The sequence below is a fragment of the Mangifera indica genome, chromosome 4 (assembly GCF_011075055.1).
Source record: "Mangifera indica cultivar Alphonso chromosome 4, CATAS_Mindica_2.1, whole genome shotgun sequence".
NCBI classification, from domain to species: Eukaryota; Viridiplantae; Streptophyta; class Magnoliopsida; order Sapindales; family Anacardiaceae; genus Mangifera; species Mangifera indica.
In genome coordinates this window covers 17,009,451-17,029,398 of record NC_058140.1, presented here as the reverse complement: position 1 = coordinate 17,029,398, position 19,948 = coordinate 17,009,451, and the positions used below count along the sequence as shown (strand labels likewise).

Here is a 19,948-nt window from a genome sequence, read left to right as displayed (position 1 = left end):
TTTTTTTCTCATGAAATATAACTGCTGTCTTTAGTTTCTTTCAACCTTCGAATGGTGTTTTTATTTTATTTTAATTTTTGTGGCTGGACAATGAGATCCCACTGAAAAGTGGCTTGATGAAGAGCTATAATTTGTATCTTTGAGATGAGCAAGTGGATTGTGTGGGTTCTGCCCCACTCTTTCTATCTCCATAAACAAATATTTTCCCTTTCACCATGTGCTTTCAGTCAAGTAAACAAAAGAAAAAGAGGTCCTTGGAAAGAAGCTTAGATGAAGTTGGAAAGTTGATAATTCCCTGCAATATACACCCTGCAAACAGGATTTGACGATTTCTTAGAGAAATTGTAAATATTTCCCAATTTTGATTGATGGAAGCGATACAAGAGTAGTTGGTGAGTTAACATCGTAATAATAACTCCAATAAAGTGATGCATGTAAATCTTCTTCAAGGTGCTGTAAACAAAGCGGTCAGCTCCACACCAACAAGTTAACAGTGAAAGTGGAGCAAGCATAGGCTGATGAGTAGGAATTTGGTTGATAATGGAACAAAGTCCTGGGATTATGTATTATCTGAAAAATGATTTAATAATAAAGCAAGTACAATTGGATTTCTCGTTTTCCCCAAGTTTTTTTTTTTTGGGTAGACTTTAGATATCGCCAGCTGGTAAACGTAAAGAATGATTTATAAAGCAGAAACACGTGGACAATATATTAATAACGCAAATCACATTCCTCGATTTCCTTCACAGCCCACAGCCCACAGCCTCCTTCTTCAAACTGAAGCGATATTGGGCGGAATCTTTGTGCAGCTTTGGCCAGTGAATGTTCAAAACCGGTTTATTCAATTCATCAACTCAACTAATGTAAACGGATCCCATCAAAATTACTAGAATATAATTTTACGACTACTTCTATTTGAAATTAACAACCATCCATAAACAAGAGTTCACTTCAATGTAAAACCACTTTCAAGGCAAAATTCAACTCACAATTTCGTATAGAAATATTTTTTATATAATGTACATGAAAGCACCTAAAATATGGGAAAATTTTTAAGGAAATAAAAAACATTAACATATCTCAAAATCTCATCCGAATTGCTTCAAGCCATTGTGCCTCCACCAGAGCAAGAAGCTGCCCCCCACCCCCCAACCCCAATCAACATAGTCTTCTCAGTTGATAAATTAATACCGTCTTCTGCTAAAAAATGTTGAACCACTCTATCAACCTCTTACAAAGTACGAGGAATATTGTTGATTTGTCCCTCCTCAAAAGTATCTTTGTTGTTTACCTTGTACGCTATCCTTATGCGCATAACAAGAGATTTCTGAAAATGAAATGAATTTGGTAACCACCAATATCTTGCAAAAAAAGGCCACAGGATAAAAGGACAAACATTTTCTTGTCAATTGTTCAGGATTTTAATAACTTAATTCTTCATTCATATTTGATATTTCATGGAAAGACAAACCCAGTACCAGTATCACCATGCCAACTTTGGAGATATATGACAAAACACAACTTAGAGGGTGACAGGGAAGCACCACAAAGACATGTTACAGGAAAACACACTTCTAAAATAGAAAATACATGTAGGAAATTTTACTATTTTATATCAGCAACTAAGGATCATCCAAGAAAGTGAGATATATAAGTAGAACTGTTACTTGTACAAGAAAACAGAAATATGGCTTACTAAGGTCAAGAAATGAGATCCCAGAACATGGAATATGCACATTTGAAATAAAAAATCAGTAATTTACCTTCCCATGTTGGTTGTTGGTGACTCTCAAATTTTGAGTGATAGACCCATTACCGCTTGCAGGTAGAGTGTTACCGCTAGCTGGGTCTAAATGCAATTGAAGAAACTGTTGATATAATGCAACAAAAGATATCAACTTCATACTCTATAATATGATAAAAAGAAGATCAAAATTGACACTGCAACTCATTTATCAGGGAAAGGGAGCGGAAACTCAATCAGGAGTCATCATATAATCAAAAATGAAGAAATTAAAAAAAAAAAGAAAAATGAACAAGGTTACCTTTGGAACTGCTGCCTGGAAAATAAAATCTGTAAAAATATCAGGTGACAGATTTGTAAAAGTGGCCAGAATCATTGCTGTTTGTGGATTTCCAGGTGGCTTTGAGAAGTTGAATGTTAACTTTATGGTGTTGCTCTCGAATGCAACTATAGATGGATAAGCTGGACCATTGTCCTCTATTCATAGAAAATACCGCTATAAATACTTTTAGCAACCAGATATACACCGAATAGAATTCTCAAGGTCAGCAAATTTACCAGGTTTTGGTGGTGAGACAGCGGGAGCAAAGCCATCCAACAAATCCCTCATTGAAGCAGATCCTCCCGGAGAAGTGCGTGCAGGAAGTGAAGGCATTAATGAGAGTCCATCTAATGCGGCCACTGGTGTTTTGTTATCCTGACTAGTTGATAATATGTCAAGTGTAGGTGAGTTGCTTTGCACAGGAGGTGTTCCAATTGACAAAAGATCCAGTAGAACATCTGTCCCAGCTTTTGGAGCCCGGGTTGTGCCTAAAAGTTGAGATAAGACACTTGAAATCAATATTAAGATTAGATTTTAAAAAATGGTATAATTCAGATCAAAACATTGAAATATTTTATCTCCAAGACAAGCTTTTCATACGCACAAGTCAAACCAACAATCCTTAAACCTCACATAAAATGGGTAAATAAAATGAATTAACAAAATATAAAGAAATCATTCCAAGCTTCCAGAACACTATAATACTAATATTAATTGCACAGCTACATTACAATGCAGGAGAGTCTTCAGTGGACAGATTCAAGATGAATAGTTCTGGACACCATTTTATAGAAACTACTGGAGTCCAGATAAAGCCTGCTTACGATAGACAAGTCCTTTTAGAAGCAACAAATTCTTTTGTCAATTCCAGGTAGCGATATTGATTGAGAAAAAGAATTGAATAGGATAAATATTTCCCAACATCAGGACATTAATCTGGTCATTCCTTGGAAATGGCTACTGTTGACCTTAAAGAAGCAAACTCCAGAATGCCCATGAGAATTGACATATGGATCAGGAAAGAGATGCAGAAACAGCACTTAATTTCCAGAAGTTCATGATCATATTATGTGTCTACATATACAAAAACTAACCTGACTGCACTAAAGCTGGTGACAAATCAACACCAAGAAGATCATGAAGAAAATCTCCACCAGAGGAGCTTGGTGCAGGAGCATCATCAGCACTTAGATCAAGTAAGTCCACAAGTGGAGCTGGAGCAGGTTTGGCAACTCCATTCGGAAGGTTAAGTGAAGCCCCATTAGAAGTTGATACAGTAGGTGGCAAAGAACCAGCTCTCCTTCCGCTGAAAGTTGCCTCATCTAAAACTGGCATCCTTTCAACCAGTGCAGGCCTGCATAACTCATCAGTCAGCTTTTGAAATTTACAAGTAAGCATTATTATGGAACATCTCAAGGCTAATAGGTAGAATACTAAAACCTCTCTAGCCACATACCTAATATTCTGGTGCTTGCCTAGAATGGAATTGAATTCAATAGATCTCTGCTGCAATTCAAGTACAAGGCTTCCTTTAAGTTGAATGATTATATCCTGTATCCTCCTATATTAAAAAATCAATAAACAATTATACTACAATGCCATAAGGAGAGATTAGATGGAAATAAAAGCTAAATTTTGTATAAAACATTAACTACAATTACAAGAACCAAAACTATAAAATCAGGAAATGATCTAAAATTCATGTTAAACTAGAGCTCCCTGTTACGTACATAAAACAATTCCCATAATAGAATGTGATAAATAGTAGCACTGAATGTAAAAGAACAACATACTGTGAACAAGATGGAAAACGTGAAGACAGCTTCAAAAGTGCTATCATAGCCATTGCTTTTGTAGTGAGATCCGAACTATGATGCTTAATAGCACTCTCTACAACATCAACAGCATCAGACTCTGTTACCTGCATCAGGAAAACCAATTTGTCTAAGCACTTACAAAAGTTACTAAAATACACAAACTGAGAGATATAAGCATTCTGCCCTTATGCCCAATAATGCAGCATATTGCAATGATCTATGATGAAAGCAACGGAGTACTTGAGAGCCAAACTTGCTCTTCAATTTATTGATTCTCAGTCTAAGCACGAAAAAACCAAATGGCAAGGCGGACTTTCATGACAACAAAAGATAAAAGTACAGAAGTAAACAAAGAAAGAAAGAGATTTCAGAGTTTCTAGATTTTAGTAACTCAAACTTGGATTGCATTTCTACACCTTAGCAAGGTAACAATGTTTTACACTTAGAAATAGGATGTAGAAATTAAAACACACACTAACAAAAATACTCAAGAACCATCTTTTGTTCCACTAAAGGGGAAACGACACAGAAAAAGAAAAGACAAACATGTAACATTTCACCATAGGCCAGTAGAAAGCGATCACAAATGATTGCTTTATTATTTACACTAAGAAATGGTAGAAAAAAAAAAAAAAAGCACACCAGCAAAGATACATAAGAAATATCTATTGTTTCACTAAAAGGAAAAGGATAAGACTAAAAGAAAAGCAAAGCAAAAAACATATTACTATTGCTCAGTAGAAAAAAGGGATCCTAAACAATTGCTTTGCTTTATTTCTCTTCTTTTTTCTGTAAGAAACTCCAACTTTGCATTAACAAATCTTCTTGCTCACACATATAATTGGTAATTGCTCATGACCATGCTCTTTCTGCCTAAACTGCAACTGGAACACTAGAATATGACAAAAGCAGATGCATACAAACTAATCCTTAGATAAGGGTGCACTCACAGTTATAGGATCCTCTATATCAAGCATTCCAACACTATTGACCAGCATGTCACCATATTCTCCAATGCACCAAACTGCCACTCGAACAAGGCACTCCTGATGAATCAAAGTAAAAGAAAAACAATATTCTCATAATAATACACTAACAACATGAATGCATGAATAATAAAAACTCACAGGATTTTGAAATTGACCATGTATTCTACTCAAAAGAAAAAGAAACAAAAGGCAGAGTACCTGTTCTGCTGACGTTTGGAATGCTCTAAATAAGGCCCTTACTGTATACCCATGGAGATCAGAAGCATTGCTTATTACAACAATAAGTGCATGCCATACTTCATCTTTCACAAAATTTCCAGCCTACTATGATAGCATGTAGATCAGTAGTTTCTATAAACAAAATGCACATAGAATAACTCAAATGAAAGATAAAGACATCAGGAGAAAATTCTACTCATTATATTAAGCTGATTGCATTGAATAAAACTCAGATATCTTGTCATTTTGTGCATGAAAATAGATGAATACATATAACTGTAAAAGATAAATTTTGTAGGTTCAATTGCTCCAGATGCCAAAACCAGCAAATGGAATAAAGAACACAACATAATAGAATCAAGAGCTCCACATCTTTCACACATTTTGAAACAATATTTAAGCCATTTGATCAATGCATTTAAATTGTAGAAATTGAATCAAAATTGTGTCGTTTCCAAGGTGCACTAAGTGTGCAAGTTGGATTAAATCTCAACCATCCAAAGTGCCTAGATCCATAACCATAAGGCTTAGAAATTGTATAGTATACGTACAAACATGACACAGAGAGAAAAAATGAAAGGAAAACAAGAATCCATGAGAAGTTAGAAGTAACACTGTCAAAAATGAGAGAAGATTAGTTGGCAGTAGTTGAAACCATAAAACGTGCTTTGCCATCCACCAATCCAGGGAGGAAAATAGACAAAGGAACCATCATAAAAGTCAAGCAGACAACTATAAGTGTGGGAAAAAGTGAAATCACTTATGATCAATAATACTTGTGGCACTGGTTGCACAACCACATTACAACATCCATATAACTTTTATAGTTTATGCAGAGATTCACGAAGTCAACAAGCAAATCAATTAATGTATCTATACAAAGGAATGCTTTAGAAAAACCTACAAACATACATAACATATTATTTAGAAAAATTTTCATTTTGATTTATACCTCAGAAAGAACCTTGAGCATCTGATCGATGTACCAGATTTTCTCGGGGGAAAACCTAAATCACGAAAGAGTAAATGTTAATTGATCAAACAACCGTTGTTACTATATACTTCTCTAATAACACTAAATTTGAACTAAAAACTACCCCACCCATACCATTACTACATACTTCTCTAATAACACTAAATTTGAACTAAAAACTACCCCACCCATACCAAAAACAAAACAAATTTTAAAAAAAAAGTTGTCAATAGAAGCACATGGGCATGCCAACATCAACATCAATTTAATAATCCATTCACATTATCTAAGGAGTTGGCAAACTTTATCAACTGTTTAATTGTCTCCAACTGTAAATTAATATGCATAGTATAGGGCTACTGCAACTAAAGACTACAGATAGCATTCACTGCCAAGTCCAAGCACCATTCACAGTAAAAGAAATATGGGTAACATTTTTAGAACCAACACGCAAGTTTATTAAAGACAACGCAGCAAGTATAATATAAGCCCAGTCACGTATTTGTACATACAAGGAAAAGAACTCCACGTATAGAAAGAAGAGCAGAATAACTTACCTTTCCACAATAGAACAAATTTTGGCCGTTAGATCTCCCTTAAATTCTTGATCACTTACTTCCAAATAATCTATCAGCTCTTTGGTTAAAGGTTTCACATTGCTCTCACTAATGAGAAGATAAACAAGTTCAAGTGCCCTTTTGCGAATTGAAGCATCTGAATCCTGAAAGAAGAAATATTCAAAGAATCACCTTTTTGTGCAATGTCAAACAAGAAAGTAGTAAATGAAGTTCCATTTCCAAAAAAAATTGAAAAGCATGAAAAGAACAAAAAGTGCATAGAGATGAACCAACAAAACCAAAACAAATGGTCAAATAAATGAAAACTATAGAAAATTCTCTAATTCAAGCAACAATAGAAAATACTGAAAGACTAACCACTGCTGTTTATAGATCACAAACAATATATCATTGCTGTGCCACTACCACCTAGTTACCCAGAAGACCATGGGCATTTATGAAATATGTCCACTATTACCTTTACACATTCCAAGATTGTTGCCCTATGCCTTTGCACTGCTTGAGCATCTACCACAATAGCCTTCATCAGCATGTTTAAAGCAACATATCTGAAATTTACACAAAATTTAGTTTCAAAAGCAACCAACCAATGAAAGTAAGCATCAAAGATTTGAAGGTCATGATTAAATGTTTTAAAATCTGATAAACAATTCAGTGTTAGTACATAACAAGGCCTTTATCAAAGTGAAGATGGCATTTTAATAACCAAGTAATCTACACTATTTTATTCTAGATTCCCATTAGCTCAGAGGCTCATTGCAAGTATAGGCAAAAAACATAATTCCCAAACATGGCGTGATAACAGCATCATGAAAATAGAAGGGCAGAATATATCTATCTACTCATAGGGAACTAAGCATCAATACTGTTTTGTTTCTTATCATAAAAAATGAATTCATCATAACTGAAAAAGATATAACTCATAAGAAAAACAAGTAACCTGATATTGTTATCACGATTGGACAAGAATCTTCCGAGGATATTAATAGCAAGCACACGTAGTCCACCACTATCTTCGATGCTCATGATAGTTTCAACACATTCATACAGAATTGCATTCCCTGCATTTTTGTTTGACTCGGTTTTTGTTGCCACCTAGGTAAAATATAGCATGTAAAAGAAATAAATAACAGAAACAAAGAAGATCAAATTTCAACAATCATCAGCACTTGGAATTATGAAACAATTATGAAGCTGATTATACAGTTTTAAAAAATAAAATTACAAAGATCAATTTGCTAATTTTCAAAGAAAAATCAGCATACTCTTAGTACTGTATTCCACTATTGTGCTAGTAAGAACATAAGGAATTTTTGTTCACTGAGCAATACATCCAAAATAAATTCTATTCTTCTTTCCCAATATTTATATTTTATATTGGAAGAGTTTATCTCATCAGAAACATAGACTTACAAAAAATAGGATTAACAAGTGTAGTAGTTGTTAATGATGGGAAGGAAGTACAAAGAAAGCCACCTCCAGTTGCTAAGATACTGTGAGGCAATCACTTAATGTAGCTTGTGATTGGTGCAGGCACAAGTATACCAGAGAGAAATTCATTGGTAAATCTAAACTATTTCAGAACTTCATAAAGCACCAAAAAGAATGAGATAAAACACTGAGAGGTAACCAACCTGAGCAAGTATGTCGTTCATGCAGTCACTGGCATCAGCATCTCCTTGGCCCAACACACGCAAAAGCCTAAGCAATCTTATGTGGAGAAAAGGGTCTGTTATGCCAGCAATGTCATATTCAGGTGCATATGGACTGTTTACAATCTCCCTTAGAGTTCTCACCAAACTGTCCAAGCATTTCTGAATCAGAGCAACTTGTTATAACAATAACCATATCATAGAACAACACAAAAAATGATATATCATAAAGTAATAAAATAATAGAACCAATTTATAGAGATCTAGCAATATTGAAAACAAAACAAGTTCATATGCTTTACCAGAGCTAAATTGTAGAATGAGGAATTCAAAATAGCACCTTGACCATAAAGCCAAAATTTTTAAAATGAAAACAATGGAGCAAAAGCCAAAATATTCAGGAGTTGATTCAACTGTTGCAAGATGTATGCTGCAATAAGGATATTCTACTTTTAATCATGATTCAGGAATATAACCCAGATCCCACATTTCAAGTGTGCATAACAGCCCAAATGCCCCGGGGAGAATCAGAGCAGCAGTCTAAGAATGCAGCCAATTAGCTAAGATGATAGCTTTTCCACACAATAACAAGCAAAGAGAAGCATAAATTTTATATGCTACACAGCCTACTAGCATACTTCAAAATAAGCAAGAAACTGATCAGGCAATAACGATCAATTTACCTTTCGGAAAAATTCAAGTGCTTCTTTACTGACTTTACACAGATCTGTACATAGTTGAATTCCTGTTATTAAAACTCCATGATGCTTTTCTTTTAGTAAGGCAGCAGCAGGGTTGACAAAATTTTCTGCTAAGTCCGGAACTTTCTTTATAATCCGTATGGAGCACAATGCTGCCTAAATAAATAACAAGAATTAAAGATGAACATCAAATTACAAAATAATGCAGTGTTACATGCACAGCACAAATTTAACAGAAAAACACAATGATTAAACATGTCTACTATTGACTTATTTAACAACATCATCCTTTGAATCAAAACAAAAATGTAAATACCAATTCAGAGACCACACAAAAAATATTAGCCAGTCACAAATATTTCCAAGACAAATCACAAAGACCTAAGAATCAGTCTCACAGCAAACATAAGAGTATCAAATTAATTTTTTCTTTATATTCCATTACACATCTTAAGAAATGTCAATATATAATGTTTATCTCCTAAGTGGGAAATATGGATCAGGTTTTTAAGTAGAGAGAAGAAACGATTATATGTCAATGATTACAGGTAAAGTGCCCTTTTATCAAATGGGATAATGATCCTCAACAAAACTTTCTATCAAGTGTCCAACAGCTGTTCATCTGTTCAGAATCACTAAGATAAATTTCATATGTCCACAACTTAATTGATTAGATATTACAATCTTCTATTAAAAAATCCGGTTCAGTTTAATGACATAAAAGTAAAAACAATGTTTGAAGATAGCAGCTGCTGCTTAAAAAGTGCTGACAAGAGCACTGACGACAATTAGATCTCACCATTGTAAAACAGATACAAGTTAAGCCAAAAATATGGATCCAATTCATGAAAACCTAAAACCATGACATTGGTAGCAAAGGAGCCTAGAAAAGGCACAGAAGGCTCACTTTCTTCCGAATATTTGGATCTCTAAATTGCAGCAATCTTTCTACTTCGGGAGCTAGATCTCGAGCCATTTCTGCTGAACAAATATTTCCCAAAGCACAAAGAGCAAGACCCACAATATACTGGTTAGAGTGATTGAGATCTCTAAAAATAAGATAAGGTCACTGCAGAGAATGGTTTGTTCTGGTAAAATTACCACTTTAAAACAAAACATGTGTTCTAATGTAGAAGATTATAAAAAGAAAACATATATTTAACCAAGATGACCAAAAAGAAAAGTCTACTTTGGAAAAGGATACTGCTTTAATGAGTTTGTGACCAACATCAGAACTTCCTGTCTTTCATCCAGAAGCAACATAAGGCCAAGATACCCAATTCTCTTCTCTGGAAATCCAGCAGAGGCAATAGACTTTAGGCATTCCATTTGACCAAAATGTGTGGGATAACCAAGCATGTGAATGAACATGAGTTTGGCTAGGTTGCGGTGCCTATAATCTTGATCATTTTCATTCATTCCAGCACGAATTGCGGCACACTCTTTTCGTACAACTGCACGTTCTTCTGCTGCAGTTTTACAGGCACGTACAGCCCGAATCATGTCCCTGCAACAAAATGGAAATCCATACCATTTAGCAAAAACAAAAAATGTCAATGTTAATAATGTAAGTTGATCTGCCATTACCCAGGAAAGAAAACACGCCAAAGCAAATAAATTGACTGATTTGATAAGGTATACAACAAGTAAATTGAATAAATAGCCTCGACAAAAACATTAGTTAGCAAAAGAAAGCCTACTTTCATTCACCGATTATAAAGAAGGGTTTATGCTATACAATATATATTTTCCCTTTTTTGAACTGTTTGAGTTATAAAAATATATACAACACATCCCATTTCCTAAAATAAACAGGGGCAATTGTTAACCCACAGTAATAAACAACAACAAGAAATTCACAGATTCAGGGACCTAAAAGAGAGGAGAACTTTAGTTTCTACTCTCCCATATTTCGGCCATTTAGATTATTCTGCTTATTAGATCATTTCAGAATCGTTGAAGTACATGCATGGAAGCAAATACATGCCATTTAACAAGCACTTGCATTCCCTCCTAGGAACACATATTGATTTAGAAAAATGGATTTAATCTGCTTCATCAAGTAAAATACAATAGTATGCAACAAAAAGATTGCTTCAGCATCTTCACCAACTAAAATTAAAAGTGATTAGGGTATAATCAAGCCAAGCCGAGCCAAGCAGTGTCTGGCTTGACCTCAAGATTGAGATAAAAACAGCTAACTCAAGCTCAAGCTTGAGACAACAATGGCTGACTCAAGCTCAGCACAAAAAATTACATCTAAACCCTGTAACTTTAAAAAATTACATTTAGACCTTGTAACTTGTATATTTATCAATCACCCCCATATTCAAAGCCAATTGGGTAAGATTTTTAGGGGTGTAAATGCAAAATTCTACACTTTCAGAGGTTTATTGTTATTTTACTCAAGTCAAGTTGTAAACTCCAATCTCACAGAGCAAACTAACAACCACTCAAGACTCAAACTCAAGCAGCTTGAGCTCATCTAATAATTGAGTCAAGCCTAACTCAACATCATCTACACCACTACAAGTGATGACATTCTAAATGATCCAAACATGTTGAACATATAAAATTGTAATACCAGAAGCATATAAGAATTATTTAATACTACTAAGTGATTTTTCTACATCATTTTTCATGGTTTTCTCTAATCATTACGCAGAAGTGTAAGGCCCCCTTTTACCCTCCTTTTTTATATAAAGTCTTTACCTCAAAAAGATAAGAGCCCAATGGCAATGGAAGAACATAAAAGTTCCAAATAGTAATCATTGGATACAACTACTCATCCATGCCACTGGAGGGGAGGTGCAACAGACTCCCAACAATCTAACAAATATAAATTGAGAATACAATCACCTCCATTTTGAAGTCAAACATCTTAAAATTTAAGATTAGAAAGGATCTAAGAAGCCATAATTCTTTAGCTCAGCTTAAAACTTCACTTGCTAATACTTAATTGTCAAATTTTTAGCGGTATACATATCTACCCACACAAGCACCTTGAATTTATACCATACATTAAAACTATCACTTCTTTAAGTTATGTGATATCTTTCAAAAACCTACAAATATTTTCTAGGTTTGTGTTAGGATTTACCTGGAAATACTAATGGGTTGAAAGTTATTAGGAGATTGATATCTTAGTTATAGAGGCTCACCGAAATGACTGCAAGTAAATGTCCCCATGAAGGATAAATAGCTAGTTTCAAGGACAAGGTTACTGAGTACCTATCCATGTGGTCAACTCAACTACATCACAATACAATGAAAACTATTCAAACATGCCATTAGAGGGGACGTACAACAAATTCCCCACAATCTAAGGAAAATAAATCAAGAATACAATCATCTCCATCTTAAAATCAAACTTCTCAAAATTTGATTTAGATTAGATCTGAGAAGCCATAATTAATTAGCTCAACTTAAAACTTCCCTCGATAACACTTAATTGTCAGATTTTTAGTGGTATACATATTTACCAACACAAGCACCTTGAATTTATATCATACATTAAAATTGCCACTACTCTAAGTTTTGCAATATGTTTCCAAAACCTACAAATATTTCTTTCAAAATATTTTCTAGAGTTTGTGTGTTAGGATTTACTTGGCAATACTAATGGGTTGCAAGTCCAACATTATTAGGTGTTTGATATCTTAGTTATAAAGGCTCCCAAAAATGACTGCAAGTAAATGTCCCTATGAAGGATCAATGGCTAGTTTCAAGGATAAGGGCACTGAGTCAACTCAACTAAATCACAATACAATGGAAACCTTAACTCTGAACAAAAAGTGTACATCAAGCAAAAATGCTATTTTTAAGGCCACAACCACCAAAATACTAACTGAACCATCAAATCTATCAACACCATTTTACAATTGCATCTCCAATCAGACCACTTGCAATATGCTTAAACCAATTTGATATCCAGGATGCTTCATATAGACCTGAAAAACAGGCCATCCCTTCAGCAACCGATACCACCTATTTTCATGTAGACTAGGATATAGGCTTTTGTTCATATCATCAGTTTCTCACAGCCAGCCAGCCAATGGAACCTTTTTTCTACCACAGTGTCAAAAGCTTTGGTGAAAGCAGGCACTTTTGAACCTCGTCAATGAGCAGATATCTCAAGAGAATGATTAAATCCTGTCCACTTAAAAAGCCTACTAAGATCTATCACCAGAGCAGCATTTTTATTTTCCTTAAAAAAGAAAGGATTCATCCAAATCATTTTCCCTCGATGATCTTCTACAATGCAGATGTGTCCAAATACGGTTCATAAAAATGACAAAATGAATCACCCTCATCCACAAGTCTTTTCAGCATTAAAAGAAGGCCCACAAAAATGAACAAAGTAAAGGCCTTATTGGTCTTCAGATCTATGTTTAACACTTTATGTAATTATGGTAGCATTCAAACTTTCACGTAAAGACCAATTGCAGGTTGCCAGACAGAACAGTTCACCAAGGGACTGAATATCTGCGTTTTCAATCAATTATCGAGTTCTAGACTCTAATACACTTACACAGACACCACCTCTCCACATTCTACACCAAACACTTAATCTAAGAGCCGTTCTTCAGTATCCAGTATATACAAAAGACTGATTAAATCCCAACACCATGTCCAATCATGGAAATAAAGCAACCTATATAATAGCAATCTACTAGAACTACAATTAACCAAGCCATGTATCAACTTAAATCCAAATTTTAGCACTATGAACAATCCACAACACCACCAAATAAGGCCACACTTGATCCCGTATAAAACGGTAAGGTAACAGTAAGGTTCGTGAACTTACCTCAGACGCGTACCAGACGAGAAGGGATTCATAATTGGGTCGGTAGTAAAGCTCTAGGGTTAGCTCAATCAGATCCAATTTCACACCGAATCAAAAGCGCGCGTAAGACCAAACTAAATCAGTCACTACGCGTATCTATTTTCTGGCAACAAAGTATAGATAGTCCGTACTCGAAAATCAGGGAACGAATTCCGAATGTTTCAAGATCTGAGAACAGAGATCTGATCGAAATGTTTTTCTTTTTATTACCTTGAGATGAATGCCCGTTCTTTTGCTGTGTTAAGAAATGGGAGAAACGGAAAAACATCGGCACTAAAAATTGTTTTCAAAAGTGGTGATTGGGTTACATGTAGGTAATACAAGTGCCTCACTTGCGATATCTGATTGGCTCATTAAATGTTTATAGGTTGTGAGATGCATGACTTGATTGAATCGTCAAGAAACCGGTGTGGCAAGGCCGTGATCGAGTTATTTTAAAACTTTAATAAGGTGTCTCCCAGTTATTACAGTCACTTTTTCGATTTTCAATTATGGGCTCAGAGTTTTTGTTATTTGCATTTGCAACCTCCATGGGTCTGGTCTGGGACAACTATTTTCTAATTTATAAATTAATTTGATTTTAATTTAAAACATAAACAAAATTTTAACTTATTATTATATTATAAGATATTATTTATTATATGTCACAAAGACAAGAAGCACAATATATAAATATCGTATTAATATAATACAAAGACTAATAAAATTTATCAGTTTTAACTTTTCGCTCTCTAACAACACAACATTATATTAATTTCAATTGTCATAATTTTGTTAATGATTCTGTCTATCTATACAATTTGTCTAACGATCAAACAAGAGTTACAAAACATTCCAAACAATTCCATCAAAGAAATTTGTTGAGGGAGCCATTGTTTTTTCCTTTCCCCGCACAAGCCCTTTTTCCCTTCTAAACAAACTTCCCATGTTTCTCAACTAACAACAGAATCTTCACTTTACTCACATGTCTCACTTGCTACTATTGAATGTATGGCCATGGAGTCATTTACTTTTTCTAGTTTTTGTCATTGGTTGACCTCATATTTAAGGTTTTCTTGAATCTTTACAAAGAGAACGATGTGATAACTATTTTAATGGAATGAAAACTAGTTAAGATTGACTTTATCCCAATAGGATATGTATATTAATTTTGTAAATAGTATTTTTTTAATGCACTTTCACCCCCCTTGTCTCAAGATAGTTAATTAATCTTGCAAGAATAAATGAAAAGTTCAACCAAATCGTTTAGGTGAGCATTAAAAGATTATTCTTTAACGTTGATTAATTTAATAATAAAATGGCCAGAAACCCCAAGCGGGGATAGCTCAGTTGGGAGAGCGTCAGACTGAAGATCTGAAGGTCGCGTGTTCGATCCACGCTCACCGCATTTTCTAACTTTCTAATGGCCCAAACGACGACGTTTCATTAAATTCATAATGAAACGATGTCGTTTTTCCTCTTCCCAGCGCCAGATCACCATTTCCTCTCTCGACTTGGCCGGGCGACGGGCAACCAATCCTCTGCTCAATTGGTTTGGAAAATGCTTTTAAATATGAAAAATACATGAAAGCACCTGACCTTTCCTGGAAGATTAGTTCATGTTTTAACGGGGAAGAGAAACACTAGTCATGCATAATTATAAAATACAAATATTGTATAGAGCCGACTGTGAAATTTTATGTCACATCGATAGAAGGATTAAAAAATGTTGTAAAATAAAATGAAGAAAATACAATCACAACTGTTCACTTCACCATATCATAGTTTCATTATTATCAAACGTGATTAAAGAATTAAAAAAATAAAAAAAGGATTTAATACTACTTCATTGGCCTTTGCGCGAATAAGAAAGAAAGACAGTTTGGAAACAAACTAATATTTCAGAAAAAAGATCATTTGATCACTCTTAGTTGCTGCATGGCATTACATAGAGGCCTTCAATATTTTGGCCAGCTTTAGGTAGAGCTTACATTACATAAAGCTATCCAACATTTTCTCCCTTCTCAATAAGAAATCTCTAAGCAAACTATATCCTAACTGATAAAAGACTAATATCAAGACCAAAGAAGTCATAACTTCAAAAAATGTCTCCTGTATATAATCAATAGCCATGGTTGTAACCCATAAAATTGGCTCGGGAGCGGAGGTTGTGATGATCATAAACAGGATCTCCATAATTAACTGGCTTTATGACCACAGATTCGCGCTTCCCATCCTGCTCCTGAACAGCCCCAAATACAATCTCACTGGTCTTCTCATTGCTCTGCTCATAGTAAGTATGTGGGGCTGAAGATTGATAGCGATTATGATAGTGTTGCTGTCTCTGCTGCTGCTGCTGCTGCTGCTGGAAATCACTATCCCATCCATTATAGATAGCTCGACTTTGCCGCAGTTGCTGGATCTTTTCTGCATCCTTGGACATGAAAGCATAAGTTTTACGCGGAGTGGGAGTTCTTGTGTCAATGGAAGGTGGCTCATCCTCATCCGGGATCACAAAGCTGTCTTGTACAGGCCAAGCCGTTGAGTGCTTCTGCTGTTGAGGGTGCTGGTATAAGCTTTGATATTGATGACTTGGTGGCTTCTTCCTAAGACCAGGAATTATTCCTCTCAAAATTTCCATAGCAGATGATTCAGTGTTAACAAAAAGCTGTGCAAGGGATCCAAAGAAGCCTTCTTCTTGCGTTTTCTGTTCATCCTCAGTTGGAATTAAAGGCGGCCTGACTGATTTCATAGGTTTCTGATATGGATTTGCTGTGGTGCTTGATCTTATTGTCTCATGATCCTTCAAACAAAAGATTATTCATCATGTTAAACGTTATGTCAATTTTCATCAACGCGTCACAGGGTCACTAGCTGTTTGGTACTTTGGAATAATACATCTAAACTAGTGTCATTTTGTACTTGCATCACCATTTCAGTAATGCAAAATAAGCCAAGAGACAAAAAACACAATGGCCTTTAACTGTCCCTTGACTCGGCTAAGAAATTACTCGCTCATGTGTGTTGAATTTGTTACTACCATGTGATATATGATTTAGAATCCTCTTAGCTTTTCTAACATGCTCTGCCAGTTACAAAGTAGAGATGCAAAAAACTGCTGTTCCCAATAATTTAACTAAAAAGTTTATGCTTAAATGCAGACCTCATGATGTAATTATACATGTCTTATCAAATGGAGATGCTCAAAAATCTCTGAAGAACAAAAAGGATTGAAGACTTACATTCTGCGAAGACACAATTGTACCCACTCTACGTTGCAGCAAAGCCAACATGTAACCAAAGAAGCCAGCAGCAATAAGTACAGCAATCCCTGCAAATAATGGAGAACAATCACCTACAAATCTCCTTCACATTTTGTAAATAAATGAAAGAAAAAATTTCGATCCAGCAGTTTACCAAGGGGAAAACCACTTCCATATTGATAAGCACAGTCATCAAAATTGAGTTGGATTTCCCTAATAGCTTGGTTCCCTCTGTCTATGACAAGTAGAGAACAACTGCTTCCAATGTAAACCACATCAAAATCATTAGAGAATTTGGCTTCTACACTTGGTCCGTCTAAATGACTACCTCCACGGCCTGATTTCCCTCCAGCAATCGTCGTAACCCCTGCAGCAAAATTTTCAACCAATTAATGAAGATTATTTACAATCCCAATTGCGATGCAAACACCAAAAACACCATTATATTTGATGTTGCCCTGAAAATCCTTCAAATTATTCAAGATACTTTAGTTGACATACAAGAGTGGAAAAAAAAAAAAAATTGTATTTTGCAAGTGGAATCGCTGAAAGAAACACATATAGAACTTACCTCCATCACTTATCTTCCTGATAGCCATATTCATAGCGTCTGCAATGTAAATGTTTCCTTTGTCATCCACAGTAAGCCCCTTAGGGTGGTTCATCCTTGCCTCTCTGAGCTTCCCATCAACATGTCCAGGGTAACCTTCGGCGGATCCAGCAACAAGCTTTGGCCTGCTATCTGCAGTTCCCCCAATAATTTGATCAAAAACAATAGTACGAAACAAACATCACGAAATAAATATACTTAATCATGTTAGAAAGATCATATAGGAATGCAGTTCCAAGGCAATAGTGTGCTTAGTCAGATTGACAACACTATTCGAGACCCAAGTAGATTGCACTCCTAAATTCAGAACATTACAGATGGAACTTTAATTTATGATCCTTTGCACACAAACAAAGCTCAGTTAACTTCCGATAATATGATTTATGATATTTCACAAAAAAAAAAAAAAGGATAAAAAATCAACAAAAAAATATTATGAATCAAGGTACAAAAGAGACCCACTTACATAGAGACAAAGAAGAAGAGATCCTATAAATGTTACTATTGGCAGAGTCCAAGATTAGAAGCTCCCCGCTAGGCAAGACCTCAACTGAGAAAGGTTCAATCCCCAGCTTGCTTCCATCAAATACAGTCTCCACAGTATACCCACTCTCAAACTTCATCATCGGACGTCCAGAAATAGCTGCAAACACAACTCCCATGATTTCCACCACATTATATTCCAATCTTTACAAACACAAAAACACTAGTAGTGGAATGAGAGATCTTAACCTGTCTTAGTGGTGGTTTTGAGTGACCACAACCATTTCATGAAATAAGACATAGCCCTTGAGACAAACCCACTTACAATCTCTGCAACGGATCCATAAAAACAGTAAATTTAAGCTCAAAAGTAGGAGCACATTAAATGACAGCAGCTTCACTTACTTGCAGGTGAAGTAGTGGAAGGAGCTGAAGACACCCCGCCAAAGAGAAGCAAAAGAGCAAGACCCAGAACCCACACATTGTTACCCATTACTTCTATTCCCAACAGAAACTCAAACTAAAGCTTAGATACAAAAGATTCGAGCTTTGAAACTTTAAAGCGCTACACAAACCAAAAAAAAAAAAAAAAGAACCCTAGTTCATATCTGGGTTTTGTTCAAAAAGGTAGAATTTTTATAATATCAAAATGAGACTAACCACTACTCAACTATGAAAGCCACTCGCCACTGAGCTGAGTGAAAGTATGGGAGTGTAAATGGCCTTTGAGATGCTGTATAAAAAGAAAAGTTTTTTTTTTCCCAGTGCAATGAGAAAGAGTAAAGACGTTGATGAGACAAGACAAAGAAAAGAGAGAAAAAGAAAGGGTAGGCCAGCGGGGATGAGAAAGGAGATGAGGAGAATCATATTCTTTGATTAAATAATATTATTAGTTAATTTTGGTAATTAATTGTAATTCTTAATGACAATACATTTATTCTCTATCTAGATTCACTCGCTGTTATATATATATATATATATATATATATATATATATATTATCATTACATTTAATTGATCTTTTTGCTTTATTTTCTGAGCTAAATCACCCATGTGACATAGATTAGTGCGTGCTTACAGAAGGCGAGTATAAAATATGTTCAGGATTTCAAGTGGCCGTTGTGTGGTCAGTTTAAAAGGTTGAAAGGCTTATTACCACTCAAGATACAGTAAAATATCAAACTTTTATCATTTAATTTTTTAAAAATTAAATATTTATTTATAATCAAATTCTTATTAAAATTAGAAATACAATTGTTATTTATTAAAAAATTAAAAATTTTATTATATACTTTTCTTCAGATTTAAAAAAATTACAATTTTTCTTCAATCTAAAATTTGAAAACTGACAAATATCTCTTAAGATTTGTTCGTCTTCTCTTCGACACCAATTTGCCTTCTCTAACAGTCGATCGTTCCTTCCTCATGTCTTATATTTCCCTTCAATCACTCTCTCTTATCTCTCTAGTCGTTTTAGACCGAGACAAAAACCAAATTATTTTCATCTTAAATGAAGACGAGCAGTCTTTGTCTGAGACAAAGACACGTTGTCTTCATTCTCTAATGAAGAGACGAAAATAATTTTGTCTTTGTCTCGATCGAAAACCGTTAAAGAGGGAAGGGAGAGATAAGATGAGAGGACAACCGACGACCAGAGACCAATAAATCGACACCAGAGAGAAGAGGAACAAACCCTATGGATATTTGTTAATTTTTAAACTTTGGATTATGAGAAAATTATAAGATTTCTAAATCGAAAAGAAAAAATG

At 34.9% G+C, this 19,948-nt stretch overlaps 2 protein-coding genes and 1 non-coding gene across 4 annotated transcripts; 1 reads left to right on the top strand and 2 right to left on the bottom strand.

The window, feature by feature from the left end:
* Positions 1-950: 950 nt before the first annotated feature.
* LOC123213039 (AP-1 complex subunit gamma-2-like) lies at positions 951-14,223 on the bottom strand. The gene is made up of 18 exons (XM_044632368.1): positions 13,806-14,223; positions 10,200-10,502; positions 9,903-10,044; positions 8,978-9,151; positions 8,277-8,456; positions 7,583-7,737; positions 7,100-7,190; positions 6,622-6,785; positions 6,044-6,098; positions 5,071-5,193; positions 4,834-4,929; positions 3,860-3,987; positions 3,523-3,627; positions 3,161-3,420; positions 2,303-2,554; positions 2,046-2,221; positions 1,764-1,868; positions 951-1,327 (listed from the first exon to the last, which is right to left on the bottom strand). The coding sequence occupies exons 1-18, from the start codon at positions 13,835-13,837 to the stop codon at positions 1,232-1,234; spliced, it is 2,637 nt and encodes an 878-aa protein (XP_044488303.1). The 5' UTR covers positions 13,838-14,223; the 3' UTR covers positions 951-1,231.
* A 935-nt stretch (positions 14,224-15,158) lies between these two features.
* On the top strand, positions 15,159-15,231 carry TRNAF-GAA. Its single transcript has one exon. It is a non-coding gene; the product is annotated as a tRNA-Phe (tRNA).
* Positions 15,232-15,704: 473 nt separating this feature from the next.
* On the bottom strand, positions 15,705-19,004 carry LOC123213038. 2 transcript variants are annotated; one of them, XM_044632366.1, is made up of 7 exons: positions 18,585-19,004; positions 18,429-18,509; positions 18,163-18,339; positions 17,658-17,828; positions 17,415-17,453; positions 17,066-17,154; positions 15,705-16,626 (listed from the first exon to the last, which is right to left on the bottom strand). In XM_044632366.1, exons 1-7 carry the CDS (start codon positions 18,670-18,672, stop codon positions 15,946-15,948), a joined length of 1,326 nt encoding a protein of 441 aa, XP_044488301.1. In that variant the 5' UTR covers positions 18,673-19,004; the 3' UTR covers positions 15,705-15,945. The 2 variants fall into 2 exon arrangements, with proteins under 2 accessions (XP_044488301.1, XP_044488300.1); XM_044632365.1 differs by having other exon boundaries at positions 17,241-17,453; positions 18,585-19,003.
* Between the last annotated feature and the right edge of the window lie 944 nt (positions 19,005-19,948).

Coding starts and splice junctions, on each gene's coding strand:
- LOC123213038 (XM_044632365.1), bottom strand. CDS start 18,672: ATGGGTAACAATGTGTGGGTTCTGGGTCTTGCTCTTTTGCTTCTCTTT. Junction 18,510..18,584: donor TTCCACTACTTCACCTGCAA/GTAAGTGAAGCT, acceptor GATCCGTTGCAG/AGATTGTAAGTGGGTTTGTC. Junction 18,340..18,428: donor CAAAACCACCACTAAGACAG/GTTAAGATCTCT, acceptor TTGTGTTTGCAG/CTATTTCTGGACGTCCGATG.
- LOC123213039 (XM_044632368.1), bottom strand. CDS start 13,837: ATGAATCCCTTCTCGTCTGGTACGCGTCTGAG. Junction 5,194..6,043: donor TGCTCAAGGTTCTTTCTGAG/GTATAAATCAAA, acceptor CTATCATAGTAG/GCTGGAAATTTTGTGAAAGA. Junction 3,628..3,859: donor CGTTTTCCATCTTGTTCACA/GTATGTTGTTCT, acceptor TTTTTAATATAG/GAGGATACAGGATATAATCA.